Here is a 25,444-nt window from a genome sequence, read left to right on the forward strand (position 1 = left end):
GGACTTTGTTCCAAAGGATGACAACTCCTACATTGGTTGCCTTGGTTTCCTCCAGATATTTTATTTATTTTCTTTACAGAAGAACCTTCCATTCTGGCTTTAGGGGTAGTTGCTTTCAGCAGTCTGCTCAAGGTGGGAGGAGGTAGATGGGTTGATTATTCATCAGTAGATTTTTAATTAACCCAGCTACTTTTAGCTCCATGTCTCATATCAGCTTTACATGGTATTTCAAGTCTCTTCAGAAGTCTTCAGGACAGATTATTACCCTCATCAGCTGTAGCACCCCATTATTACATATAGATTCTGGGCTGTGGCTTCCTTTGCTCTGATCACTTCACTTATATTCTTTTTTCCAAGAAAAGACAAAAATTTATTGAATTTTCTTATATGCTGGTGGTGTTTTTCCTTTTGTCTTTGTTTATTTATACTTTTCTTTGTTCTTTTAACATAATGTTTATAAGATTTGGAGGAAGAAAAGATGTAAAAATGTTTTCAAACTTCCATCTTTAATCAGAAGTCTTGACGTGCTCTTTTTGTTAAAAAAATTTATATGTGTATAATGAACATTTCTCTTCACCAATTCTACTCCATTTAATATTGTAGTCAATTTTTTGACATAAATATTTGAATTAGGATGAAAAAATGTCATCTTACCCTCTGCTTATTGCATCTTAGTGAATGCTTTCAAGTTGACACCCCTGTCTGCATTCCACTCTGACCTAGAAGGACTCGAAGGTGGCATGGTGAGCTTGCCACTCAGTTGCTTGATATTACAAAGATCATTTGTTTATTCAGAAAATATTTATGAATCTCAAACCACGTGTTCAGTTCTTTGCCAGGAGTTTGAGATATGTTAAAAAAAAATACAGGCATAGTCACTGCCCCTATGGAACTTAGTCAAGATGTAAGTATTAAGTTAATATTTTTGCAAATTATTATTTTTAAACTATTGTGATATGAGGGAAATTTTTGGGGTGAAGGAAATGTTTTATATCTTAATTATGGTAGTGGTTACATGTCAAAATTCATGAAACTATTGGTGATTTTTTGGTATATAAATTTTACCTCAATAAAGTTGGTTTTAAATCTGAGGATCTAATGTATAACATGGTAACGATAGTTGATAGCACTGTATTGTATAATTGAAATTTGCTAAGAGAGTAGAACTTAAATGTTCTCACCAAAGAAGAAAAAAAAAAGATATGTGAGGTGATCAATGTGTTAATTAACTCAGTGGGAGGAATCCTTTCACATTGTATACATATATCAAATCATCACATTGTACACTTTAAATATCTTAAAATTTTATTTGTCAATTATACCTCATAAAGCTGGAAAAAAAATTAAGTTGGTTTTTAAAAAAGAAGGGTAAAAAAAAAAATTTAGGAATAAATCCAGACAAAATATGCACAAGACATCTTTTAAGAAAACTACAAAGACTATAAAAACTGTTAAAATTATTAGAGAAAGAGGAAATGTATCATATCATGTGTATGTATTAAAGATTCAATAATGTAAAGATATCACTTCTCCAAAAATCAACGTATAGAATCCACACAGACTTCCTCCTTCCACATGTTTTGTTTTATTTTGGTGAGAAATTCACAAACGGATAGACAAAAAAGCTCAAAGAATCAAGGTACTTTTGAAAAGGGGGAAAAAAAATAGGGAGAGCTTTCTCCAGAACTGAAGATATTTTCGTTAAGTTGGTGTAATATTTGCAAGCTTAGAAAAAAAAAAAAAACTTGTGATAGTTGCTATTAAGGCCAAAGACAGAGAGCACATTGGGGAAGGTACAAAAAACGATGAGCAATAGGAAATCTAACACAGCCTTTGGAGGCAAGGAAGGCTTCTCAAGGAAATTAATTTTAGTATGAGACACAGACAGATGAGAAATAGTTAACTAACTGAGTGAGGGGATGAGAAAGAGAAGAACCTTCTAGGCAATAGGGACAGCATATACAAAGACTGAAGGAAAAAAAGAAATGATAAAATAATAAGACTCCAGGAACCACAAGAAAAATCAGGTTGTCTATATCTTTTTTCACTGTATGCTATTTCCCCAGACATGTGGAATATGAACTTGGCTGGTCTGTCATCAACACAGGGACATGAGAGGGCCTTGTACATTGACTGAAGATAAGCAATTGAGAAAAATATGCTCTTTCTCCCTACTTCCACTGTTTTTCCCCTAATTAAAATCTTTATTGCCTTTTTCCTAGATAATGAAAAACAGCCTCGTAAGCCTCATGAGACTGCCTCTAGTCTTGCCCAGTCCCATCTGTCCGACATATAGATGCTGCCCTCTTCTTCCTGAAGTGTACCTTAGATCCCATCACTCTCCTGTTAATAACCCTTCAATGGCTCCCAATTGTCCACAAAGGAAAAGACATTCTGTGGCCTAACCCTACTTGTAAAACTGTATTTCCCTCTGCTTCTTTTCAGATAATCAAATGACATAAGTGAACATGCTTTGTAAACTCCAAAGGGTTATTTCAGAGGAAGAGGTGGAATTTACACATATTAAATGCCTATTATGGGCCAGGTACCACTTCTCCTATGAGGCCTTGTGTAGTTAACAGCAGTAGTTAACAGTAGTCTATTAACAGAGAGCGAGTATTATTTCTAGTTCAAAACCAGAAAACTCAGAGAGGTTTAGTAAAATATTCAAAGTTACACAGCTAACAAGCCAAAGAGCTGGAATTCACTCACATTAAGATATACACTGAGATATCTCAAAGCAAAGGCTGTTTCTGATTGGCCAAGTGTTGGTCTTGGAGAGGCAGCCTAGTGTGGAAGAAAGAGCACTGAACTTGGAGTTGAAGGAGTTCTGGTCTATTGTGTGCCCCTGGGCAAGGTATTTGCTCTCATCACTTCTTCATCTATGACGTTGTTGTTGGTGCTGCCTAGTCAATTCTGACTTCTAGCGACCCTGTGTGCAGCAGAACAACAGTATTGTTACCCAACTTGTGAAGAGGATTTTATGATTTTCAAAGTTTATTTACATGTTGTCATATTTTTTAAAAATTCATATGAGAAAATCAGCCTTCTTATGAAATTTTGGACAGTATTTTTTATCCAAATCTAGCATAGTTATTAAAATAATGTAATGCTCAAACGAGTTTGCATTCCTTGAGCACTCACATCTAAATGTTGAAAGCAGACTCTCCAGAAGCTCAACAAAAGACAGAAAGGACCTTGTGATTAAAATTAAAAAATGCTGCAGATAATCTAGAAAGCAAATAATCCACATGTGGGTAATCAAGAGTTAATTAATTGTTTTGAAGATGTTTAATTGCCTGCTGTTTATCAATATAATTTACCAATGCATAGGATAGTGATATAAATAGTCCAAGTACTATTTTTTATGAGAAATGATGTCAGATTTTTATTAATGATAAACAGTATGAGTGACAGTATTCTCATTATTTGACTTCAACATTAAAAGTTGTGTGCTCATTTTAAAAAAGAATTGGATTTTCTTTTCTTTTGTATAGAGTAGCAACTAATCAGTTTTCTCTTAGCTTAAAAGGGAGCAGGTTAAACTAAAGAGTGGGGTCTATTATAGGTATGGGTGGTTCTAGACATTTGCACATTTTTTATTGTTCTTAGTTATGTTGTTATGCTAGAAATAACTGTTACTGTGCATGAGAAAGAGGTTATCACTCCAGTGTCTCATTTTATAACTACATTTAACTTTATAAGGAAATAATTTTGTCATTTTCTAAAGTGACCCTTTAAATGCTGTTAGCAAAAGCTGTTTTTGGTTGGCTGCCTCTGCAGCCAGTGGCCTGTGACGTTGTAGAAGGCGTCTAGTCTTGTGTCACCACACCTGAGGGAGACAAAGAAAATGAGACACTGACTTGTGTGAGCTTTTTTTTTATTCATACATTTTCCTTTCTTGCTTTTCTGCTTGTTGGTTAATAATTGCCTCAAAACATATGTGCTTTCTAGAAAAATTTATTCTCAACAGTGCCTTCCACTTTTATTATCTAAGTCGATTTTGATCCCTGGAGTCTGACTGCTTTTCATGACTGTTGTTGGATGGCTAAACATCTTTTGGATTTTAGATTCTGTGTGCTTTGGGACAGCATCTTAATATCACACTAGCTGATTGTTCTAAATGTAGCTATTGAAAAAGTTGTAATTGTCCCTAAGGAACTAAGAACTAGTTCCTTTCTAAGACAGAATATATAATTAAATCATAGTTTTTCATAAAATTGATTTTTAGTTTTCTATATAATGTACCTACAGAGTACAAAATTAAGGTCCTTATAATCAAGACTAAATCATATGAGCCTATACATCCTGTACTAAACTTTTTGAATACTTTTATTCAGTTTGGAAAGTAATTTGTTCAAACTTGGTAGTTCTTATGTGGAATAAAATAATAACATTTTTTTCCCCTAGGTCTAGTGTTCTCTGTATGTCTAACTCGGTTAGATAATGTGAAGTTTGGTTTTAACTGACCTAAGAAAAGTACCCGAGAAATAAATTCTTTAACTCTCTTTCCTACTGTTTTCTGCTATTACACCATATGTAAAGCACAGTATGTGCATATTTGAAAATGCACACAAAGTGTGTGCATTTATATCTTATAACTCATAGTAATACCTACAGTTATATATCGATAAAATATACTTAATTCTTAAATTGTGGATCAGATTTCAATTCTTCACTTACTAAATGTTTACTGAATAACTAAGGACATACACACCATCAAATAGCTTACAGATGAGGCTGTTTGTTTTATCTTTGGCTTTAATTAGACCATGAGCCAAACAAACATACCTTCTGGTGGGAAGTACATACCTTGGCAATTGAAGCACACTTTCATTTTCTACTTACTTTCACCAAAGTAGGAAACTTTGCATGAAAAAATCTAAGTTGGCAAGAACGTGAAAATATAAAATGAAGCAATATATATTATCTGGCTAGTTTTTCTTCACTATCCTAAATGGTAGCAAGTATATAATTTGAGCCATTGACATATGTATACATATGTAATTTATAAATTGAGTCATATTTTAAATGAATTAAGACATTTTACTACCTAAGGAATTACTCAACAGATCCTTCTGAAATGTGAATAATTGCTCCATACTGTATCTTGGTGTTTTTAAAATGTTAGTCATTTGTATACCACTTTCATAATTTTTATCATATTCATATATCATTTATACTAATATTTACTTAATATTGTTTCTGTAATCCCTCTCACTTTTAAAATCTAAATACATTTTCACTACTGTACTATTAGTATCACTTGCTATAAATGGAAATGATTCTGAAATATAAATGTGGCCATTAGAATAAAATATTTGCCTGTTATCACCCAAATACCATAGCAGTGGTGGCAGATATATAACATGTTGGGAAACACTGTCCTATAGGATTATAAATTTAGATTTTCATACATTTAATTTTCTTAAAATAAAACACGATTTAGATAAATAGCAAAGCCAGTGAGGGCAGAAATTACTTCTGCTTTGTGCATCCTTGATTCCCCAGCACTTAGTACTTGGCACATAATAGGTATTCAATAAATACTGAATGGTAAATTAATAAGTGGTGCATATATTTGCATGTCCATCCTCTAAACTAGAAATTAAATAGTAAAGTAATACTCAAACTCTATATGAAAATACATTATGGCCAGCATATGTTTGTATCCCCAGTCTTCAGAACACTAAGTAATGTAGCACATAGCATTTCTATGAAACTTTAATGAGTAGTTTTAGATCAAGGAAGGTTGCTCTAACGTAAATAAAGAGAAGTGGGGATGAGGCAGTAGAGGAGTGGGACTGGTGACTGGAAAGAGTGACAACAGAAATTAAGTGAGGAGTGAGAATTGAAATCTATATCTGTGTCGTGGGGTCTGAGGTAACCCTGCAACTGTGTTCAGGCAAGAAAAAAGGGCTAACTTAAAGGTTAAATATAGATGCAGAAGTTGCTTCAGTGGAGAAGGCTCTGTTCCATGAATAGTTACTTCCAAGTCACCAACACTAATGATCAAATTCTTCTAAAATTCAATACTCTAAACATCCCCTTCATGGCCTTCTTCCAATAAACTCATGTCTAAAGCTAAATCCCAGCCTGCTTTCTTTTGTTCATGCACTTAAGAAATGACATAATCAATTTTCTGCATCATTTGGGTTAGAAGAAAGGACTGTATAAAGCTGAAATGAGCATAGCATTTTAGTCCCATTTATAATCGGAGGTTCATCAGTTAGGGAGGCCCCTGAAATACAAATAGGCTGTTTCATAAAACTTATGAGGCCTTAGTAAGTGGAAGCAATCCACATCCGCTATGTGTCAGGAAGTCAACGGTTAGTTGATTTGGCCGCTAATAATTATTTTGACAGTAAGAATTACTGACAGTAGGAACTGACTCTTCAGAAGAGGAACCACAGAGGCAAAGCCATTCATAGTTTGGAAATAATGTAAAATTTTGCAATGATATAAAAATTTGTCTCTCAAAATTAAACATATGAAAAGAGGGAATTTAAAAAGAAAACAAAGCAAATATACACTTCCAAGAATTTGGAGTTAGATGAGACTAAAATAGGAAGGAAATAGATTCTGCTGAACTGGACTGGATTGTCTGGGGGGAAAGGACTCTAAAAAGCAGCTGGCCTTACCTTCAACATGAGGGACGTCACTGTGCCTGGTCCCCGCAGCGGGGAGCATGATGCAGGCATCAGAGGCACATAAGAAAGGACTATCCTACCTTGGCAAGTGGAGTCTTCAGTCGTGGCGTGGGGCTGTCAAGATGGGAGTGGGGTGCATGTGAGTATTTTTGGCAGCTACAATGGGGCAATGCCATCAAATCATTTAGCAGCATCTGAGTCATCCCCAGAGCAGCCAGAAACCCAGAAGGTATGTGAGAAGGGGACACTTTGTAAGGCAACGCCAGGAATTACTTTTCCCTCTATGAGCAAAGGAAGAGACTTGGATGGGGTTGGATGTTCTCATCATTCAACAGACTGAACAAGGAGAATAAAGGGCTCACAGTGTTTGGGAATAGTAATAAGCCTCTGGAGGAAATGTACGAGACTCAAGATATATAGCTCTCTTTTTTTAGACAATTTTGCCAATTTCAGCCTATGTCTACTCGTATGAAGGAGTATACCTTGGTTAAATCCCATAATTTCCTTTTGCCTCATGTTTTTCATATGTTCAATATGCTATCTACATGGCAAGATTTCTTTTTTGAGGGTTGAATAAGGTAATATATGTGAAACCTGTTAAAAAGTGACATAAATGGTATATATTCTCAAAAATATGAAGCATGTTGATGCATGGATGCTATTGCCCTATATTGGAGATGAATGATATATTAATCAAGTTGGAATAGGTTATGCTGATAGCAATAAAAGACCCTGAAATCTCAGTGGCTTAAAGCTACAAAGGTTGATTTCTTGCTCATACTATATGTCCATCCCAAGTAGAGGAGGAATGTGCCCCACATCATCCTCACTCAGGAACTCAGGCTGATATTTAGAGCCTCTGGAAGTTGCTGGTCATTGTGATGGGGAAAGGGTACATGTGAATCACTACATCTTAAAAACTCTGCCTTTAAGTGTCACATAATCACTCCCTAATTGGCTTTAGGAAGTCACATGGCAATCCTAGCTTGTGTCTAGAAGAGCTGGAAATATTTGGTGAGCAGCACTCATGACTATCACAGATGGCTTCTTTCCATTTTCTACAGTTGGATGACTTTTGCAACAGAGAAGCCATCTAGATGTTTCTCCTATTGCTAATACCACTACATTCTTTCTGGTTAGCTTTCAACAACTGAGTAGACTTAATATTTTCTCAGTTTTAGGGATTTGCTGGCACTAAAAGTTTTAGTAGCCATCTAATGGAATATTTTAGTTTCTTTGAGAGAAAAGCAGCAATTGTATAACATTCCATTTTTGTTTTCTTTGCCAAACAGACATTGATGAGTGCTCTGATGGTTTTGTTCAATGTGACAGCCGTGCTAACTGCATTAACCTGCCTGGATGGTACCACTGTGAGTGCAGAGATGGCTACCATGACAATGGGATGTTTTCACCAAGTGGAGAATCATGTGAAGGTCAGTACAAGGAGAAGACCTTTGGTTTAAGAACTCCTCTTGGACTAGAGGAATATACAGTAAGATGTAACCAGTAGACGTTGATCTAATGTTTAAATTATTGATTTTTGCTGTGTTTATACAACAGAGATTGGAAACGTTAAAATCTAACTTTTGCTTGCTAATTATGATAATTAATTGATTTTTAGATAATTACAATTTGTGACACTAAACCAGTTCTCTATGGATACTTGCAATTGTTAAAGGGTGTTTTTAGAGTGAATAAACCCATAGTATCAGATAAATTTTTTTAAATGGCAGCATGAAAAAAATCTGACCTCCAAAGGATTAGAAAAAAATAGAATAAGAAAGGATAGAGGGAAAATGGGGATAGAGGAAATATAATGATGATATGGCCAAGGATAATATACATGATACATGCTACTCTGGGCTATTCCTAACATATCGCTTGCCTGGCAAAATAAGAGATGTTTAGTGAATGTTGAATTGGATTCAGAAGATATGGTACCTGCTTCAAAGAAGATTTCAATCAAATAGGAGTGGAAAATTCAATTAGATTATATTCAATTATTTATGTTTAATTTTGAATTATTTTCAGTGAATTGACAAACAACTCTGCTCCTCTATACCCTCTATTAAGGGGCACAGTTTTTAAAAAGGAGGCAGAGTAATAAGCAAAGTCCGGTGAACAATTGCCAGGGCAGCTACCCACACTGAAAGGATTTGCCATCAGAAGTTTGACACAGGAATGGAAAACAAAACAAACCTCAAGAAGTCATTATTTTCTCCATTTGTATTTACACCTTCATAGACTAACAGCCTGAGAGAATAATGGGGCTAAAAGGACACAATCAATGAAAGCCTTGGAGAATCTAACTTAACAGTATTTGACACCTAAAGGATAAGATGTCTTTTATCCTTGGGCCTCAAAAGGTTTTCACACAAAGAAAAGTGTTAGATGCCTTGGTTCCCAGCATGCTTTGCCAACAACTGCAGAGCTCTGGACCTTGAGCAGAGGATTCATCTGGATTTTTACATATGAATTGGAATGCTGTTGCCTTACCAGGGGCTAAAACCTGGCATTTGCAAGTAACCACTTAACTGTGGTCTGAGGGCATTACCTTGCATTTGTGAATGTTCCAGAGTGAATACTTCTAGCCCTGTAGAGATGCCAGGAACCACAGATTTAGTTCAAGAGGCAGATTAAACAGTGTGCTTTCGCTCTTCTCTGATAAACTATTTTGCCTATATTCTATAGTGTACTATGAGGAAGAAGTTTTCAGCACTATTTTTTTGTTAAGATTGTCTTTTAAGTTACACATAGAAGGATGAACATAAGCTAATTATAAGTAATTTAAATCATAGAGAAATGTATAGATCAAAGCTGAAAATGCATCTTCATTTCTTCTCCCCGTTTTCCCCATCCTTTCCGCTTCTCCTCCAGGGGTAACCTGTGTCTAATTTTTCTTGGTATCCTTGCATACCCTTTTCTGTGCATCAGAATGTGAATAGAAAAAATGCATACCTTTGCTGACCATCTTCCTTTACATTTGTAACTGCACTCACTATCTTTTAAATTTATGACCACAGATCTCAAGAGGGCTGTATTAGTTATCTATTGATGCATAACAAATTACCTCTAAAACTTAGCATCTGAAAACAACAAAAATTATCTCACGGTTTCCATGGGTGAAGAATCTGTGCACAGCCTAGCAGGATGCCTCTGGTTCAAGGTTTCTCACGAGGTTGCAGTCAAGATGTTGGCCAGGGCTCTGGTCCCATCTTGAAGATTTGTCTAGGGTGGGAGTGGGGGGAATGGGAATCTATTTCCAAGGTCACTCATGTGGCTATTGGCAGGCCTTGTTTCCTTAATGCCAGAGCTACTCCACAGGGCTGCCTCAAGACATGGGAGCTGGCTTCCCCTAGAGTAAGCAATCCAAGAAAGAGCAAGTGCCCAAGATGGAAGCCACAGTCTTTTTATAATCTCAACTCAGATGCGACATTTCATCACTTCTCCTGTATTCTGTTTGTTAGAAGTGAGTCAATAAGTCCAGCCCACATTCAGGGGGAGAGGATTACAGAAGAGGGTGAATATTGAATGATGAGGATCATGGGGGGCCATCTTATAGGCTGTCTACCATAAGGGCTGTCAGCATTGACCAGCATTCCTGTGTTATTTCCTTAGTTACTTTCCCCTGCATCTCTCTGATATAACCATTTCACACCTTCTCTAGTCTCTTCAAATCTCAGATACCACTTCCTTTCTCTTCATTCTCTGTTGGTGGCCCTGCCTCTTATTTAACTGAGAAAACAGAAGTACTTCACTTTTCCACCAGGAGCTATAGTAGCTTACTCTCATTTATGTTCTTATCTACTGTCTTCCCTCTGTCTTGTTTCATTGAATGAAGTTTCATTTCTCCTATCAAAAATTAAACCCTCCATGGTACCTGGCATCTCATCCCCTCTCACTGACTTGAGGTTTTTGCCCTTGTCCTATCCACTTTCTCTTCCGTATCATAAATATGCTTTTCTACTGCATCATTCTCATCAGCATACGAACAGCCTGGAGTAGGACCCATCTTTAAAAAGTAAAACAAAAAGTCACTTCCCTTGACATCCCTGATTCTCCAAACATTTCCCCCGTTTTTCTGCTCCCTTCTAGAACAAAACTCTTTGAAAGGATTTTCTATACTTGTTATCTCTTCTTTCTTGCTTCCGGTGAGACTTTAGTCCCACTGTTCCAGTGAATGCTGTCCTTTCAAACTTAGTAACAATTTCCATCTTTTACTAACAATTACCAAATCCACTGGTCAATTACTGTCTCCTTGCTTGACAACTCAGGCATTTGACCAGTTGATCATTTCTTCTCCTCCAAACAACTTTCTTCACTTAGCTTTGAGGACACTACTTTCTCCTGGCTTTCTCTTACCCTCCAGGCCTCTCCTTTCACTCTCCAGAGGACTACATGTTCAAGCACCCTGGGGACCTTGGCAGTCTTCTATCCATTCTCAGTCTCCAAATCCACCAGTTCCTTAGTTTAAAATGCTACCTAGATATTCCTAATTCAGACCTTTTCCCTAGCTGTAGATTCATACATCTAGTTGCCTACTGGGTATCTCAACCTGAATTTCTTATAGACAACTCAGACGTAAGGACTGACATGGAACTCTTGATTTATTCTAAATCCTTATAGGCCCCTAAACACAGTTGCCCAGACCAACATCTTGGAGTCATTGTTTTATGTCTTTCTCTTCTTCGTACTTCATATCTGATACATCAACAGGTCTCATAATTTTAATTTTAAAAATATATTCCTAATCTGACCACCTCTCACCATATCTACTGTTACCATGTCAGTCTAAGCCATCATTATCTTTTGTCTGGACCACTGCAGCAGTCTCCAAACTGGTCTCCCTACTTCTGCTCCTGACTGCCCTAGAGTCTTTTTCTATAGCACCCAGAATGATCCTTCTAAAACTGAAGTCCGAACATCTTACTCCTCTGTTCCAACTCCTGTAGCTTTTCCATCTCTCTTCAGAGTAAAATCCAACCCCTAGGGCCGGCCCTGTGGCTTAGCGGTTAAGTGCACGAGCTCCGCTGCTGGCGGCCTGGGTTCGGATCCCGGGCGCGCACCAAGGCACCGCTTCTCCGGCCATGCTGAGGCCGCGTCCCACATATAGCAACTAGAAGGATGTGCAACTATGACATACAACTATCTACTGGGGCTTTGGGGAAATAAATAAATAAAATTATTAAAAAAAAAAAAATCCGGGGCCGGCCCGGTGGCGCAAGCGGTTAAGTGCGCGCGCTCCGCTGCGGCGGCCCGGGGTTCGCTGGTTCGGATCCCGGGCGCGCACCGACGCACTGCTTGGTAAGCCATGCTGTGGCGGCGTCCCATATAAAGTGGAGGAAGATGGGCACAGATGTTAGCCCAGGGCCGTCTTCCTCAGCAAAAAAAGAGGAGGATTGGCGGGTGTTAGCTCAGGGCTGATCTCCTCACAAAAAAAAAAAAAAAAAAAAAATCCAACCCCTAACAGTGGTTTACAAGGGCCTACATGATACAGGTACTTTCTTCTCATTTTTCAAATATACCAACTGGTTCCCTTCTCACGCGCTTTTCTTTTTGTCTGAAATGTCCTTCCCCCAGACCATTGCATGCTGCTGCTTTTATTTAATTCAGATTTCCTCTAAAATCTGGAGTCCTTCTCCTGGACTCCCAATTTAAAATAGCATCCTACCTCTGACGCTGTTCACTTCCCTGCTTCACTTTCTTCACAGAAATTCTCCTGAAATGATTGTGTATATTAAAAATTTGTTTGCTTCCTTGTTACCTGCTATAGAATGTAAGCTTCGAGAGTCGTAGATTTTGTTTGCTTGTCAGCTACTAATGCCTAGAACAGTGCTTGGCACGTAGTAGACGATATATTTGTTTGTCTAGTGGAAAAGATTGAAATGGATACCAGGTAGATAATGTTTTACTCAGAAGTATGTTAGGAACATAACCTGTGTTAGAAGCAGATATATAGTATGATACATAGTAGATATGTAGTATTTTAGAAGTAAATATATGTTTAGTAGTGATCAGCATAAACTGACAAAACATAATTAGTTCATTCATGAGTATTCATAAAATAACAAGGAAAATTAAACCAGCCGTTAAAATAACATGTGATAACGATGAAGGTAGAGAAGTAAAGGATTCTATGAGATGCCTATGCAGAAAAGGCTTTTCAAGGAAATTCCATAAACACAGAAACAGTGGAAAATCTTATTTAAAAAAAAAACAACAACTCTGGAAAGATGATTTTACTATTATCTTCCAATAGAATTTATAGTGATTATCAGAAAAATCTACTACTCTTTCAGAAGACAATGTGCTCTGAAGGATTCTTTTAAAAGAACCCACCTATGTTATTAAAAAAAAAAAAGACTAAAATGCTTCTTCTAAACAACTGTCCATTTGCTGCAATTTCATGGATTTGTAGAATTGTAATATTAGTATTTAGAAGGATGCAGATTTTTTTTTTTTTTTTTTTTTTTTGTGAGGAAGGTCAGCCTGGAGCTAACATCCGTGCTAATCCTCCTCTTTTTGCTGAGGAAGACTGGCTCTGAGCTAACATCTATTGCCAATCCTCCTCCATTTTTTCCCCCCCAAAGCCCCAGTAGACAGTTGTATGTCATAGTTGCACATCCTTCTAGTTGCTGTATGTGGGACGCGGCCTCAGCATGGCCGGAGAAGCGGTGCGTCGGTGCGCGCCCAGGATCCCAACTCAAGCCACCAGTAGCAGAGTGCTTGCACTTAACCGCTAAGCCACGTGGCCGGCCCGAAGGATGCAGTTTTAACAGTATGATTGTATCTGAACAGGTGCCATTTTCCTGTTGCTGAAAAAAAGCATTTCAAAGTGGGCAAAGCCGTAGCAGTGGGTTTACAATTACTATGAAGTATAACACTCATACTTGAAGACATGAATACATAACTGTGCACTGTTTCACTACTTTTTAGGCTGCAGTTGTGTAATCTACAACATACATGTTCATAAGCTGCATTCATACAAATTACATGCTCATCCATTTATCTCAGAGGTGTAGACATTTAATCCCCAGGTAATGTGCCAGAGTACCATTTTCCTTGACCGTTTCATCATTTCTACTGTGCCCCAAAATTTGTCTCCCTCTGAGATTAAAGCCCAGTATTTTTTTTTCACATAAGCATATTTTATTTCCATGCCCACATTTTTCTTTATTGCTTTAATTTCTGGATTATCTTTAAGCTTGGTGAGTTTTTTTGAACTTGTAAGACCAAAAAAATAATGTTTATGGGATGGCATCTTTTGAGTATTAGGTTCAAGCCAAGTGCTATAAATTCTTAACCTAAATCAAGAAAAAGGACAAAAATGAAATGAATCCAAATCAACTCATCAAGTAGTTACTGAATATGTGCACAGGTACCTTGAGGTGCTTGTAGAAGAAATAAAATATGTACAACAGCTGTCATACAAAATAGAATGTGGTTAGTTTCTTAATAGAGGAGAAAACCACAAGATTGAAAATGATAAGTACTTGAGGAAAATATAAATTCAGAACTGTAAGGAAAGAGAGAAAGAAATTTTTTCCTGTTTGGGAACAATAAAGGCTTGAGTATCTAGCACTTGTTTTAGGACTTCGAGTATGATGTGATTATTCGGAAGTTGAGCTAGGGAAAGAGAGGGCAAGCAAAGGAGCCTTAAATGCCTTACTAAGGAGTTTGAAGTTGAGTCTGAAGGACTGTTTTTGAGAAAAGGAATGATGAAAGTATATCTTTACCAAATCTATATTTCAGCCCAGTTCTATTTTCTGAACTCCAGACCCATATATCTAACTACTTACTGGACAGCTCTCCTTGGAAGACCAGAGGAAAGTGTACTTCAACATGTCCTAAACTGACTCATGTCTTTCCTCATCCCTGCCACTGACTTCCACTCTCCAGCAAATCTTGCTCTTTTTTCCGTAAATATCGTCAACCGAATTTTCCAAGCCAGAAATCTAAACATCGTTCATGACCCCTCCATCTCCCTAATCGTCAAAGCCAACAAGTTGCTTTGTCTTCATTGTTTATTTCTTGGAAGATTCTGTCTTCGTTGTTTCTTTTTATGTATCCCCTCTGCTACCATTCAGTACAGCATTGTCCTTAAGAGCACAGACATGGGGCCTGACTGCTTGGGTTCCTATCTAGGCTCTATACCTTACTGGCTGTGTGACCTTGGGAAAGTTATGCAACATTTCTATGCCTTAATTTCCTGATCTATACAATGGGGATAATAATTGTTCCTTCCACGGTTATTGTGAGGATTAAATGAGTCATTATGTGAAAGTACTTAGAATCTGGTACATACTAACCACTATATAAGTGTTTGCTATTGTTATATGACTATCTCTTCCCTGGACTACCGAAACAGCCTATTAATTGATCTCCTGGCTTCAAGTTCTGGTCCACTCAAGTCCCTTTTCCAAAATAAATCCAAAGGAATCTTTCTAAAATGGATATCTGATTATGATTTTTTTTTGCAATTTCGGAAAATGACATTTTATGGTAAAGTTCAAATTTCTTAACATGACCTTTACGTGGTCCCTGAGTACCTCTTCAGCTGTGTATTTACCTACTCTGCTCTCCTTGAACATTCAAGTCAACATTTCTGTTCATCCAGCACGTCGTGATAGCTCTAAACTTTGGGCCTTCAGACACACTCTTGCCTCTGACTGGAACGTGCTTTACCATCTCTTTGCTTGGCTCAATTTTATTCATAGTTTAATTGCCACACCTGGAGAATGTGAATGTGGGCAGGAGAAAGATCCAGAAAGGGCTACTAATGTGATAGAAAGAAACCAAAGAAAATTTATCAGGGAGAGGGAAGGAACTGTGTCAAATGCTTCTGTTAGATCAAATTGGATGAGAGCTGAGACTTGACCGTTGGGTTTAGCAACATTATTTCTTCCATCGCTCACTAAAGGAGTCATCAATATTTTTAAAGTTGGAATTTTTATATACTTTAGTAGGTTTTTCAGAGTAGAATATACATCCTTTATGTATATTTAATTTAGGAATTTTGCATTATAATAAAACTATACATAAAAATGACTTCAAAATTATATACTACCATCCAATTAAGAATAGTGTCTGCATTGGGAAACTCAGTATAGATAACAAGCAAAAAGGCAAGAGGAGTTCAAATTAATTCAAATCCCATTGAATAGCAAAAGGTAATAATTAGTTCATTACGATGTTTCTGCCCACACATTTCTCCAGATGTGAAGAGTATATGCCAGTCATTATTGTGACCAAATTTTTACTCTATTTCTTTATTGTAAATATACTTTACTTAAGAGCACATATTCTTTTTGTGCCAGGACATCTTCTCTTCTGTGTCTTCTGCAGCAAATCCAAGGACTCTCTCTGCCTTTAAGAAAAAAAAACGCATTACCTAATAGCAGAGCTTTTATTTTAAATGTCAGGCAAAATGAAATGATTGTAGAAATCCAGCCATTGCCATTAATGGAATAATGTCTTTATAGTGGATATTTAAAGGGTTATGTAGTAAGAGGCATTTGTAGAGTTTGTGGTCCAAGAGACCAAGTAACTATGGTTAATGGTTTTCCTGCTTACTATGGTTCCTAATTATAAGAATATTTAATGGGAGACAAAGATCAACTCATCAAATATACCTTATTATTCTGAATTAAACAAATATAGAACTACATTATAAAATTTCATTTCCATTACCAAGAGAAAATTTTCTCTGATCTGAAAAAAATATATTAACCAATGTACTTTTTAAAAATTCTAAAATATATATGCTGGCTAACAGTTCTTTTAATCATAGTCTATAATTATAAACAGTATCATCCTTGACAAATCAAGTATAATAAAGTTCACTGTAGTTATAATAAAAATCTCTTCAGCCATCGTCTCAATCCATTGGTTTTGTTGAGATGAGAACTAATAAAAATCAAGGTAAATAGAAATATATCATGTGGCCTATTTTCAGGAATGCATATGTGACGAAACTTAAGTATTTAAGAGTTGAAATATGGCTAAAATATAATCTTGACTAGTCCATGTCTCCAATAATGTTGAAATCAAACCATTTAAGAAAGATACTTACTAAACTCTATCTTTAAAATTTTCAAGAAAAATCGGTGTCCAGTTCCCCTAGTTAAAAGCTATATGTCTCTCTTCTCTCTAACCCACTTTTCTTGCTGTGATTTAATTCTTTCTTTCATGACTTTTACTCAGAGGAAACAGATGAAATGGGAAATAACTGCTTACTGCCACTCATACAATATCCCTGAAATATATTTTGGCTTGTGACCTTTAAATGATAGGGATAAATAAGATGAATCATGTATCTTCTTATGGACCTGATCTGGGTCAAGATATGTTTGGTTTTCATCTATATGAAAATGCTTTAGGCTGTGATTGCCATGGGGTAGGTGAGGTCGGGTGAAGAATGGGCAGTTGTCAGTTGAGTCAGGCAGGAGACAAAACGATAATCTGAAATGGAAAAGTTAAGAAGTGGGAGATTCTTTGTGAGAGAAATGGTAATTGCTGATGGTCACTTGCCCTTCCGTGGGTGAGGGCCAGGGTGTAAGGATAGTGTGAACATGCCCGTACTGTAAGGGAAGAACACCTGGGCAGAACACCGGAAGGAGCTTACACATGGTGACATGGCTGTGATACTAGGGCTTGAAATTGAATAAAATGCCTCAGGGGCTCCATGACATTTCATCTCCCACTAAGAAAGGATTTTCTCTAAGCACTATTTTAATGTTGAGGATGATTTCCCCAATAAGAAACCATAGGCGCTTTTAGAATTTCCACTGCCAAACTGTTTTTGTTTGATAAATTGAGTCCTATTCTTACATTCAAAAAATATAAGTGTTTCATAAAGCCTAATGGTATTTACAGAGATATAAAAGTTGAAAATCTAGCCAAAGTTAATCTGGTGTTTGAAATCAAGCATGATAATATTTTCCCGTGAAATCTCTAGATCATTAACATTGCTTGAGTCAGCATTTAATAGGAAATACTTGCCAGTAAGATGAAAATTAATTTGCAGTTGAATGCTTTATGTCAGGAGACAACTTGCCTGATTGCAATTGTTTGAAACTGAGCGTATTCTAAGCACACTGCCTGCTGCCTTTTCTTGGCTGTAGATATCGATGAGTGTGGGACCGGGAGGCACAGCTGTGCCAATGACACCATTTGCTTTAACTTGGATGGTGGATATGATTGCCGATGTCCTCATGGAAAGAACTGCACAGGGGACTGCATCCATGATGGAAAAATCAAGCACAACGGTCAGATTTGGGTGTTGGAAAATGACCGGTGCTCTGTGTGCTCGTGTCAGGTTGGTATAAATTAAAAATTTTAGTCATTTTTATTGAGGTGTAATTTGCATGTATTTCAAGTGGACAGCTTGATGAGCTTCGACAAATGCACACATCCATTTATCCACCATCACAATTAATGTAACAGAACATTGTCTTCTACCCAAAATGTTGCCTCTCTCCTTTCATAGTTAGTCCCACACGCCTGCCCCAAGCAAACACTATTCTTGTCACTATAGAGGAGATTTGTATTTTCTAGAGCCTCATGTAAATGGAATCATATAGTACATATTCTCTTCTGTCTGACTTCTTTCTCTCAGCATTATGTTTTTGACATTCATTTATATTCATTACACCTATCGGTAACCGATTCCTTTTTATTTCTGGATCGTGTTCCAGTGTATGGAAATACCACAATGTGTTTATCTATTCACATGTTAATAAAATTTTATTGCTAACTATGCTAATGTCTCCATAGTCACAATATCATATTTGAATGAATGCATAAATGAAGCCAGAATGGACATGCGATGGCCTATGGTGAAAAATATCTGTTTGGGCTATGTTTCAGTTTTAGAGAGATGTTCTGTAATATATACCCAGTTGATAAGAGACTTAAATTGTAGTTAAATAAATAATACTATGTACCAAGGGCTCAACTATTATGAAAGAAATTGATAACAGTTTGTATGAAAACATAAGGTCTGAAATATTCCATAAACTTAACAATATGTAAAACTTGTTGACCAGCTACCAAATATAAACACACATGCCCTCACAAAAACCAAACTTTAGTTAGCATTCAAATTACTACACTAATAACGAAGTATGTATATAATTATATATACATACATGCATTTATATACACATAACGACCATGTAGTGGTTATCATTTTATACTGGTCATTTCTGGAAAATTTCTTTCTGGTCGAGTAGTGTGTGGAAAGGAAATTGCAAGTTTTCCAGCTTGGGTAATTTCTGTGTGTTAGCTACAAAATGGAACTTTAAAGAAAATCAATGAAATTGGTAAATGTGTGAATTATTTCAACTTCCAAATCAACATCTGAGATTTATATATATATGTGTGTGTGTGTATACACACACACACACACACACACACACACACACATGTGATGTTAGTATATTGAGAAATGGAGGCTTTTGGTAACTGCTTTTTTTCCTTCTCATACAGAATGGATTTGTAATGTGTCGACGGATGGTCTGTGACTGTGAGAATCCCACCGTTGATCTTTTCTGTTGCCCTGAATGTGACCCAAGGCTTAGCAGTCAGTGCCTCCATCAAAATGGGGAAACCTTGTACAATAGTGGTGACACCTGGGTCCAGAATTGCCAACAGTGCCGCTGCTTGGTAAGTTTAGCTACAGGAAGTACAGGAAAAGTTTAGGCCCAGAATCTAAATAGGAAAGCAACCTTGCCCTCCCCATCCACCAATACTCAGTACCTGGCCATAGTGTTGGCAGTTAGAAAAAGTAAGGCTGATTAGGATAACAAGATGATGGTTATGCAATCAGGAGCTGAGAAGGTATTTCCTAGGGTAGATGTGGTACACCATGTTGTGTATGTGTTTCAGGAGTATTTCCAGAGCTCAAAAGAAGAAAAGACTCTACTAGCTTCCCCAATCCCATTTAGCTTAGGTTTACTTAGAGACAATCATGAACAGAACAATGGCGTTCATGAAAACAAATCATTTTTTTTCCAAGTAGAACTTTTGTTAATCCATTTCTATCAATCATGCTCAGACTTAAAAAAACACACTTTTTTCCTTCTGAAGATTGTTACTGTCAATGCTGTTCTGCTGGGCACTCTGTTTTATGTATAATATGGATATGCAATAAATACTTACAGTATTAGAATTGAACATCTGTATATATTTATGAAACTTCTACTGGAAACAGTAGGTAAAAAAGGAAATAAAGACTTGATAAAGAAAACACCAGTCTTTTTTTCATTTGACCAAATTTCTTGATTCTTTCTAGTGATATAAATGAAAAGGAAAATTGGTCTGTATGTCTTTATGGAAGAAAGTTTCACAGATGCTACTTTTAAAGTCATAGCTAGTTTCGTTTCTATTTGTGTGAGGATATTTTTAAGGCAATGCTTTTTTGTTGCTTCCTTTTTATACTTTCAACCCAAAAATCAATTGAAAGAGCAAGGTCAGTTTCTGTGCCTGAAGGCTGCTTTCATCTCCAAGACCATGAGATTCAGAATTATGAAGAAAATAGGAAACAGGTGGGAACTAAATTTTAGAAAGATCCAATTCACACGATTTTCTCATGTGGAAAAAGAAGACTAAAATCAGTCCTAGTTGTTTTGTTTTGTTTTACCCAAAGTCCCTACACTGAGAAACGTATAAATGAACAAAGAAAAACTCTGAAATTCCCTTTATATTTCAGTTTATTTTCTTGTAAGTGGACGAAACTTTCTTTTTGCAGAAGGGAATAAATGAGAAGGTAGGGAAAAAAGATCAGAAGAATGGAAAAAAGCATCTCATAGGCAAAAAGTTAAATAAAAACCTCTTCCATAGAAAATAATCCTCCTTTGTCATGGGAAAGATAGGGGTACGCAAATTTGATTTTTTAAAGAGAAACAGTTTTTGCTTTTGTTTATTGTTGTTCTTGAAGACTGTTTTAAAATCCAGCTGCAGTATAGGTCTCATCACTCGGATAGAGTTCTTGTAGATTCTGTGCAAGATTCGTGGCTTTGAAGGTCTGTGTATAAATATCCGTTAAATAAACTGAGTATTCCGTAAACACTGTGCTCCCACCCACCCTGCCTCCCTCCGTGCCCTCCCTTCCTCTCCCTCTGCCCTTGTATGTCTGCTTTCCTTACAGCAAGGGGAAGTTGACTGTTGGCCCCTGCCATGCCCGGAGGTGGAGTGTGAATTCAGTGTCCTTCCAGAGAATGAGTGCTGCCCGCGCTGTGTTACTGACCCTTGCCAGGCCGACACCATCCGCAATGATATCACCAAAACTTGCCTGGATGAGATGAGTGTGGTTCGCTTCACTGGGTCCTCTTGGATCAAACATGGCACTGAGTGTACTCTGTGCCAGTGCAAGGTAAAGACCATTAAATTCCAGTAGGGAGCACTGGGCCAGCTGCACCTGGGGCTCATAGATATTAATGTGTTTAACCTGGCCAATGGGAAGCCTTTTCTTTTCCTATTTATTGTTCAAACAGAGATGGGAGGAGTGCCACTCAGCTTTATTAGTGCCAAGGCTGACTCATGTGCATCCTCCGAAGCACATTCAGGGAGAAGGAAGTGCATGGTCAGAAACCAGAATGATAGGTTGTTTGTATTACCAGAACAGAAAGAGTCTTCTTAAATTGCCCTAAAGTATCTAACTGTACACATCTTTTAAAAAAAAACTACAACACCAAACTTCATGTTTCTTCTTTCATGATAGAAGACAATATTATTTTATTGATTTTTATCTGGTCCTTTTATGAGGTCTGTAAGATATATTGACGAAGTAAATCTATTACATTTTCTGAAGTGAAAATCAATGTGGCGAAAATGGGCATATTTCTTGGTTTGTTGTGGTCAGTTACATTGAGTTGAAAAATTTAAGATCTGTTGTTTACCATATTTTATTCCTACAGTTGGAGAAAAATCATTATAAAGATTTTTCTCCTTATTTTTGTAGGAAAATAGAGCATTGAGCCTTTAATTCAATGAGAACAAAAATACAGACAATGTAGACCGAGTATATAGAGTCATAGACAGTGACAAAGTTGAAAGCATTCTACTTTGATTATTGTTCCTACAAACATTTGGTTTAGTGGTCAATGTACTTCATAGCCATAATTTTGGAATCAACAGTAAAACTAGGTGAATTATCTGGAAGGTTTAACAATAACAACAAGAATACAAAAATGTCATATTTTTCCCAGCATAACATGGCCAGATATCTATAACTGCTCTGGTTTTTTAAGTGAGCCTTTCCATTTAAAAAATTTTTTTCAATAGAGCAATTTAATTCAGACTCAGTACAAATTCTTACTAGAGTGGCTTGATGTAACAGGACAAAGAAATATAAAATGCTTTAAGCTTTGAGATACTATTATTATCTATTTCAAACCAAAATTTCAATCAATGCAATTTGTCAATCAAGCAAAGCTTTTTGAGTGAACATTTAATACTGTTTTCCAAAAGTGCGTTAGCAAATTTGAAAGTTACTACTAGTAATAATGTATATGCAATGTTCCTTTAATATATGTTTAATATGAGTACACTTAACAGTGCATATCTAGAAGCTTCAGCATTAATGACCAACAGGGAAATACTTTCTGACGTTTAATTACCAGATAGAGTTGAGTTCCCTTACACTCTTAAATCTGTTAGATTGTTGTTTGAGCAGTGACAACAAAAATATATACCAGATGATGGAATGAAAAACACACCAAATATGGCTCAGATAGATATTTCCAATAAGAAAAATACATTCAGTAATAGGCAGAAAAACATTAGAATATTTTCTGGAGTAAAGAGCATGAATGAGCTTGTCATTCACTGCCTCATAAATAACTACCAGGATTTTTTGACTCGTGGTAGGAATGTATTCCAGAAAGTGTATTTTGGCATTAAATTCATTTCTTGTCAGATAAGTGCAGATTCTCAGAAGTTGCTGTTTGATACTGTCTCCCTTTTCCCTTCTTATTAAATATGAGTTATAAGAATATGCTCAATTTTACCAAATTTATCTCAGCTACTCATTTTTATTATGTTTATTTTGTGTTATTTTAAAAATAAAATTTATGCAAAACAGACTCCAGATATTGCACTGGAGGTGAGCATTTTTCACAATTTGGTGCTTTCAGAGCACTGTTTTTGCTTATTATCTCTACCCACTCTGAATTATTTGTTTTGGTCAATAAATACAAGTTGTGTGGGGTGTTGTGCTAGTACCAGGGGTATAATGATAAGCAAAAACAGACACAATAAAGTGCCTGGAAATTATTGCCTAGCAGCTTATTGTCTAGAGCTACGCTGTCTGAATTGGTAGTCAGTAGCCACGTGTGGCTATTTAAATTAATTAAAATTAAATAAAAATTTAAAATTCAATTCCTCAGTCACATTAGCCACATTTCAATTGCTCCATAGCCACGTGTGGCTAGCGGCTATATTAGACAGCACGTATAGAGAACATTTCTGTCATCACAGAATGTTCTATGGGACAGCACTGTTCTGGAGGTGAAGATGTGGCATCTGGAATCAGGCTAACTGGATTCAAAGCCTGTTCAACCACACTAGCCATGTGACCTCAAGGGACATTCATTAATCTCTCTGTGTCTCAGTTAGCTCACTTGAAAAATGGAAGTACCTGGGAATAATTTTAGTACCTACTTGAAAGGGTTTCTATAAGAATTAAGTGAGAATATCCATACAAAAAGTTTCCTACACATTTCATGCACATTCAGGGTAAGCACTCAATAAATGTTGGCTGTTGTTATTGTTGGTAATGGAGTAAATAGACATTAAGTTGGGAAACAGATAAAGACAACTTTACAAACCATGGTGGATGCTCTGAAGGAAAGGTGCACTGTGCTAAGAGACTGTACAACTGTGAATCAGTTACTTCCTGAGGAAGTGACAGTGGAGATGAGATCTGAGGAATTAGGACTTAGCTGGGTGAAACAGGGTAAGATTTTCCCTTCCCTTTCTAAAGATGTCTTCAAATTCAGTTTGCTTAGGTTAAAAAAAAATGTCTCCTCCACTCAGAAGGTAAATTGTTGAGTCAAAAATGAATTACGAAGGTTGCCTTTCCTAAATCTAATAGAGATGACGCACCCTTATGATGGGTCAGTGCTTTCAGGCAATTATGCTTTGAGCTCCAAACAATAGAGAGAGAGTTATCCAGTTGAGAAATAAGGAGGGAGCAGGGATTAGAGGGTCATTTCCTTTAGTAAATAATCACTGAGCAGGACACTTTGGAAACTGGAAACCAGAGAGCCACTTTTAACTCCTGGGGAGTCTCTACATGTAATACTGAAATAACTGCAGTATGGAAAAAATTAGAATTTTATAAGGATGAAGCTCCTAACTTCCTAAATGTGGCCTTCATCTATCAGAAACAGCAAAGTTAAAGTTTTGAAAGCAGACCTTTGGACTAACATTAGGATACATAATTAGATCTATCTGTGGAAACAAATACCTTGTAAATTGGCAACATAATAATGAAGACATTAATATATAATCAGGAGAGCTTTGCAAATCAATAAAGGAATAAAGGATTATTCTATAAATATATTGGAATGACAAGACAGCAATTTGAGGGAAGTAATTTATGTATTTATATACTATTATATATCAAAACAAATTCAACATGGAAAAATTGTTAGATATTAAAAATAAATCAAAACAAAAAATGTAATCAAATATTTATCAAAATTCTAGAAGGGAGATGCCTTTTCTGACTTGAAAGTGATTTATCTCAAAGAAAATTTAGAGCCTCTATAAATAAACAAAATTAGCAAAGTAAAAAGTCACAACTAGAGATTGGAAAAATATTTTTAGCAGATACGATTTCTTTATTAGACTAAAAACATACAAAAATTAATTAAAAAAACACATATTCTCATAAATAAATCAGCAAAGGATGAATAAACAATTCACTAAAAAAGTAGAGCTATTAAAAAAGAAGAAATTATTCAACTTTTAAATTATTGAAACTTAAATGTAAACATAATGGATCATTATTTTCCCATGCTATTGTGAAAAATATTTCACAATAATTTCCAATGCTGATAGAGATGTGCTGGAATTGTAATTTTTATACACTGGTAGTGACATTGAAAAATACGTATCAACGGCCACACAGACGCCTCCTTGCCCACTCCCTATCCCCACACAAATATCTTTTGTCCTATTAATCCCAGGTCTGAGAATCCTGCCACAAGCTATATGCATGACTATATTCACCTCAACATTATTTGTCATGCAGAATCAAGGAAGAAACCAAAATGTCCAACAATAGAAAAATGGTTAAATAAATAATAGTAGCTCTATATGATACAATATATCATATTATAATTATATGTTATATATAATTATATTATATGATTATGTTGTTCAGCCATTGAAGTATTAACAATACTTATAAAAATTAAGATAAAAATGTGATGTGTGATTACTTATGCACTTTGCAAGATGTTTGAAAATAAAGGAATATGAAAATAAATTCTATATATATTATATATACATATATACATACCTATAATCTATATAATTTATAGACATATTAATATGTTAATAATATATAACAGTAAATTATTAAGTACTAAATAAATATATTAAATGTAAATAATAGTAAAATCTAGTATACATTATATATGTTACATATAAATATATTGCTGAAAATTAAAAGTTGACTGTCTTCTAATCTTGATTTTTAGAGTTAGCATGAAAAGAGTGACATAACTTCTTTAACAATAAATATAGCCGTAAATAGCAGAGTGTTAAGGAAACTTACTTTGTAA

The 25,444-nt window shown here is 36.0% G+C and overlaps 1 protein-coding gene across 4 annotated transcripts in view; it reads left to right on the plus strand.

Annotated features, from left to right (window-relative positions):
- The window catches only part of NELL2 (neural EGFL like 2), a 349,420-nt gene that overhangs the window by 318,632 nt on the left and 5,344 nt on the right, over positions 1-25,444 (plus strand). For all 4 annotated transcript variants that reach the window (XM_058558457.1, XM_058558453.1, XM_058558456.1 and 1 more), the window contains exons 17-20: positions 7,943-8,083; positions 17,774-17,967; positions 19,140-19,316; positions 20,800-21,024. In XM_058558457.1, the coding sequence (XP_058414440.1) occupies positions 7,943-8,083; positions 17,774-17,967; positions 19,140-19,316; positions 20,800-21,024 (737 nt within the window). The remainder of the gene's footprint in view (positions 1-7,942; positions 8,084-17,773; positions 17,968-19,139; positions 19,317-20,799; positions 21,025-25,444) is intronic.

The sequence above is a fragment of the Diceros bicornis genome, chromosome 17 (assembly GCF_020826845.1).
Source record: "Diceros bicornis minor isolate mBicDic1 chromosome 17, mDicBic1.mat.cur, whole genome shotgun sequence".
NCBI classification, from domain to species: Eukaryota; Metazoa; Chordata; class Mammalia; order Perissodactyla; family Rhinocerotidae; genus Diceros; species Diceros bicornis.